The 5,000-nt window shown below is 39.8% G+C and overlaps 2 protein-coding genes across 2 annotated transcripts in view; one reads left to right on the plus strand and one right to left on the minus strand.

Moving 5' to 3' along the window:
* LOC137976493 (mitochondrial import inner membrane translocase subunit Tim22-like) overlaps positions 1-4,257 on the minus strand; it is a 9,329-nt gene extending 5,072 nt beyond the window's left edge. Inside the window, exon 1 of the mRNA XM_068823858.1 lies at positions 4,007-4,257. Within this exon, the coding sequence (XP_068679959.1) occupies positions 4,007-4,229 (223 nt within the window). The 5' untranslated portion in view covers positions 4,230-4,257. The remainder of the gene's footprint in view (positions 1-4,006) is intronic.
* Positions 4,258-4,272: 15 nt separating this feature from the next.
* LOC137976492 (derlin-2-like) overlaps positions 4,273-5,000 on the plus strand; it is a 9,553-nt gene continuing 8,825 nt past the window's right edge. Inside the window, exons 1-2 of the mRNA XM_068823857.1 lie at positions 4,273-4,413; positions 4,534-4,599. Of these exons, the coding sequence (XP_068679958.1) occupies positions 4,321-4,413; positions 4,534-4,599 (159 nt within the window). The 5' untranslated portion in view covers positions 4,273-4,320. The remainder of the gene's footprint in view (positions 4,414-4,533; positions 4,600-5,000) is intronic.

The raw sequence follows: 5,000 nt of genomic DNA on the forward strand, positions 1-5,000 counted from the left end.
CACTGACCTGTGTTTTTGACCCACAGTTTTAACATGATCTAGTTGGAATTTAAAAGCAGAGATGTGTTATTTGTATCAATAAAGGTCACAGCATACACCTGTGATGAAGGGTATGGTAACGAATTTGACTCCACAAATGCATCGGCTGACAGTCAACTGACCGTTGGCCATCTGTTGGCAGACTGTTGGTTGACAAGGTGGCTGATGACTATTGTCAAAACACACATTATGCGCCACTTATATGTAGGCTACATGGCAGTGGTGTGTTGGCATTATGCATACTTAAAACATACCTTTTTAAAGTGCCCCTGTGATCAAAAAAACCACTTCCTTTTTTCCTTCAGATTTTGAAAGTGTGTTTGCTTAACACCTGACTGGCAAAATTTTGAGCTTTGATTTTTATCCAAAGGCCGTTTACTTTGAGTGTAAGTTTTGAATTTCACGGTCCGCCATTACTCGCGTTCAAAACTGACCGATTGGACCTCAGATGGTTGGATCCAGGGAAACGTGACATCAGAGGCTCACTAGCTTAAAATTTCAGCATGTAAACGCAGCTTATTATATATGCAAAGCGTGAGTTTAAAAGTCTGAAAGCCCAAAACTCCCGTGCTGCAAATTAATTCTGCGGCGTATACACTTATTGCATTATTAAACTAGTGAGCCTTTGACACCATTTTCTCCTCGATCCAGCTCTCTCAAGAACATAATGTTCGTAATGGCGGACCATTAAATAGGAAAATTACAGTTAAAATAAATAGGTGTCTTTTTGAAATCAAGGCTTAAAACGTGGGTCACTTAGTGTTTTGTTAACATAGTTTTGAAATCCAAAGAGAAATTAATATGAATTGATTTTTGGTCACAGGGGCACTTTAAGTGGTGCTTCACTTAATCCATACCTTCAAGCACATAGCCAATGGGTTGTTAGTGAGTCAGCCAATGTGTTCATAGCATATTGGCCTGCACATTGGTAAATGTAGGGGCATTACTAAACCATGAAACAGCGAAAGACTGAAACAGGGTAGCCTGTTCCAGGCTCTCAGATAGTCGAGAAAACGAAAAGAACTGCGTGTGAAAAGCAAGTGGGGGCTTGGGTCGAGGCGAGGTGGGAGAGCCTGTAAGCATCTCTTTAAATTCTTCATTCTGGTATACCAGCTCCTGGTATACCCTCTGATTGGTCAATGTTGACAGTTTACATCAATTTGTACTTTGCTTCTAATTTGTAATTTGCTTCTTTGCTGTGAAATAAATAAAGTAAAGTAAAGTAAAGTAAAGTAACACTTTCGTCATCATTTTGATTCACGCGCGGAGCACGAAAGAGAGAGGTCAACTCTGTCGCCGAGTGTCGTAAAGTATTCCCAAACGTACAAGCCCTCAGATTCGAGCAAAAGTTGTGTCTGTTCAACTTTAATAAGTCGAAAAAACGATCCGTTTGCAATGCTTCCAACTGGTTTTGGTAAAAGCATAAATTTTCAGTTACTGCCGCGCGTTGCGAAAGCGCTTCAATGTTGTGATACGACATCTCTCCACACCGCTTACAATATAGCATCACCGGGTACGATATATAGTTCGCATTTGACACAACTATTATGTCCCCTCCACGCCACAATTGTTAGCATTCAACGGCGCTCTCTGAAAACTCTGACGAACGAGAAAAATATTTCTTTCTTATGCAAATACTTGGCTGCGTATTCGAATTCACCAGCTAGGGTCAATTAAATTTCTGCCTTCATTGCCTTCGAAAAAATGAGAGAAAAAAGAAAAAACCAAAAAAATTGCCGAAAACAGGCTTGTATTTCCGTTGTATGTCTTAAAGCTTTAAAAGATCAAGCGATTTTCAGGAAGCGAAGGTGATGGCTACGTGTCTGTATACTGCAAATGCAATTGAAGCCATCCACATGAAATATCAATCTTTCACATTCATTATCGGTTGTCCTGATGCATCAGAGCTGAAGTTTATTGATGAGACCATCTTATCATCTAGGCCAGAAACTTCAATGGTCGGGTTTCTGTTTTCCTTGGAAAAGTCAACAGAGCATCGGGAACTCGCAGCTTTCGAACTGGTCGTGTCTTTTGGTCGAATTTGCTAAATCTCCTGTCGCTGATTTCTTCGACACTCGTTTCCCGGTTGCTTTGACAATGCCTTCGTTCGCTTGTAAAGTTATTTTCCTAAAAGTGCCTTAAATTCTGGCTAACGTACTCGCACAAGTGAGAATTAACGCATCACCTTTGAACAACAATAAAAGAATCGCGCTTGAACTCGCGTGGGACCACACAATGCTGCCCTTTTTCAACACTTTGACATTGACATTTTGACATGCCAAGGTTATTTGCAAAGTGGGCGGAATGAAGAATTTAAAGAGATGCTTACAGGCTCTCCTGCCTCACCTCGATCCAAGCCCCCACTCGCTTTTCACACGCAGTTCTTTTCGTTTTCTCGACTATCTGAGAGCCTGGAACAGGCTAGAAACAGGGAAACACCAAAACACAGAAACAATGAAACCAAACACCAAAACACCATGTATGACCCCACCATACATTGAGTACTAACTGACAAAGGTTTGATTTGAGATTAAATATCATTTTAGACCTAATTAGGCCTAAAACGTCATTGCTCCAAATTCATTGATATTAAGATTAGGATTCAGATTAAGACTGAGATTAGCAGCAATAACATTTTGGGCCTAAAACGACATTTAATCTCAAATCCAACCTTGGTCGGTTAGTATTCAATGTATGGTGGGATCATACATGGTGTTTTGGTGCTTTGCTGTTTCAGTGTTTCGGTGTTTCATTGTTTAGTAATGTCCTACAAGTAGTGTGTTGGTGATTTCTCGATGCACTGGCCAAGTCGTTGGTGGAGTCAGATTCTTAACGACTACCGCTATTCTTTGCAATTTATTTAGTAAGAGCTGCTAAAAAATTTAAGACCACATAGTACCGGTCAGTATAAAATGCAGACTGCAGACTGGGTATAAGTGCAGACTGCAGACTGGGTTAAAATGCAGACTGAGGCCTAAATTGTCACATCGTTTGATACACGATATATTTTTAATAGGGTCAGGCAACAATGTCTTGTTTTCTCTGCTGCAAAAATTTCCAAATAGGTCTATTTATTATTGTTACCATTGAAAATTTGAAATAAAAAAATAATAATAATAAAATCGAAACCGTTCAATGGAAAAAGCCAAAAGAGTTGTCATAGGAGACAAATTCCATAGATCACCTTTCCAATTCTCAGATCTGTGCATTACATCAAAACATCTTGCGAATTTGATGACGTCACTGTGAAAGTCAGTATGTCATCATAACATCTGCGTGACCAATTTTGGAAATAGTATTTAGTATGCATGAATGAAAGTTTGAAACAACAGAGGCCTTTGTGGAAAATAGGAGGAAGCGAAAAGATGTCTGACATATCGAGCTAAGAAAATAAAACAGAACAGATTTTTTGGGGGGAAGGCGATTGTGGTCACTACAGTAAGTGGAACACATATTTTCTGAACGATTTTTAAACAATGCGACAATTTAGGCCTCAGTCTGCAGTCTTACCTTTGATGCATTAGCAGAAATCCCCGCCATGCTGAACTACAGCGAAAGCTTGGAGCAAGTGAGAGCAAAGCAACTGTTGACTTGAAATAGACCTAGTAGGCTACTATTAGTAGGAAATTTTTGCGGCAGAGAAAACGAGACCAACATTGCGTGACCCTAAGGTGACTTGAAAATATATCGACAATTTAGGCCTCAGTCTGCATTTTAAAGCCAGCCTGGAGTCTGCATCTTATACCCAGTCTGCAGTCTTGTTTGTTTGTTTATTATTTATTTCTTCGAGCAGGTTGAAGTATTGGCAGTATCTGCAGTTTACACTGACTGCACATCGTACCACCTCAAGCAAATTAGTCGGTTCTTTTGAAGAACGAAGCACGTCACAGTAAGCACTATTTTTATTCGATTACATGGAAATAACCGGCCTTGTATTCTGTAGTTTAGCCTATAACCTTATTTGTACCTACAACTCCGGCCAAAATAGACTTGAAAGCGCAATTCTCCATCACTCTTTCCACCATAAGTTCCTGCGGCGTTCTGATCACGTTGGGAAGTCCAACTGAAGGGACAAACGGAGGTCTGTGTCTTCTCGCCTCTTGGACAGCTGGAATGATGGAACTAAGGGGCATTTGCTGGTTAGGAAACGGAAGGTCTTCTCCCTTCTCTGCTTCAAAGTGGTCCGCCATGTTGAATTCGTAGACGGTACCAGACTTCCACCGGTATAAAAAAAACAGCCGGAAGGCTGGAGATACTGACGTGTCAGAAAAGAGAAGCAAAATGGCGTACCAAACATTTCAACAAGAATATCTGCAAATGCCGGTTGTTACTCGGACTTATGCGACTGCTTGTGTAGTTACAACTCTTGCAGTGGTAAGGATAATTTTTGGCCAAAATTTCAAGGATTTCATGCGTCTTCTTCGGCGTTTTTAGGAAGGCTTAAAAGTAAGGTATCTGGACTCCAATATTGTTTTGCTTTGTTTGTTTATACAGCAGCTCGAATTGATAACGCCTTTCCAGCTTTATTTTAATCCTGAGCTTATATTTTCAAGATATCAGGTACGTTTTACCTATAAGTTGTAATTATTTCAATCAGCAGAAGAGGCAATATTACCCTCAGTAGTTGAACTTAATTATCATTCATCATGCATATGGTGGAAATTTAAAGAAGTAATTTTTTAAGGGTAATTATGTGTATGCATAACGACTGAAATTCTCGGGAAAGGGCAAAACGCGGAGCCCTACTCCATGGAGTACCATATGGAGTACCTAAATGGAGTACCCCTAAAAATAATTTATTGGTCAAATTAAATACTTTGTCAACATAATGAGGCATTTACATGCACATTACCTTTATTTATTTGGAGCTTTCCAGCTCTCCGATTGTTTCTGTACGATGAACTTCACAAATTGGCCACCATCTTGAAATTTCATTCGTATTTCATGTATCCCTAATTGTA

This window comes from Montipora foliosa, chromosome 11 (assembly GCF_036669935.1).
Source record: "Montipora foliosa isolate CH-2021 chromosome 11, ASM3666993v2, whole genome shotgun sequence".
NCBI classification, from domain to species: domain Eukaryota; kingdom Metazoa; phylum Cnidaria; class Anthozoa; order Scleractinia; family Acroporidae; genus Montipora; species Montipora foliosa.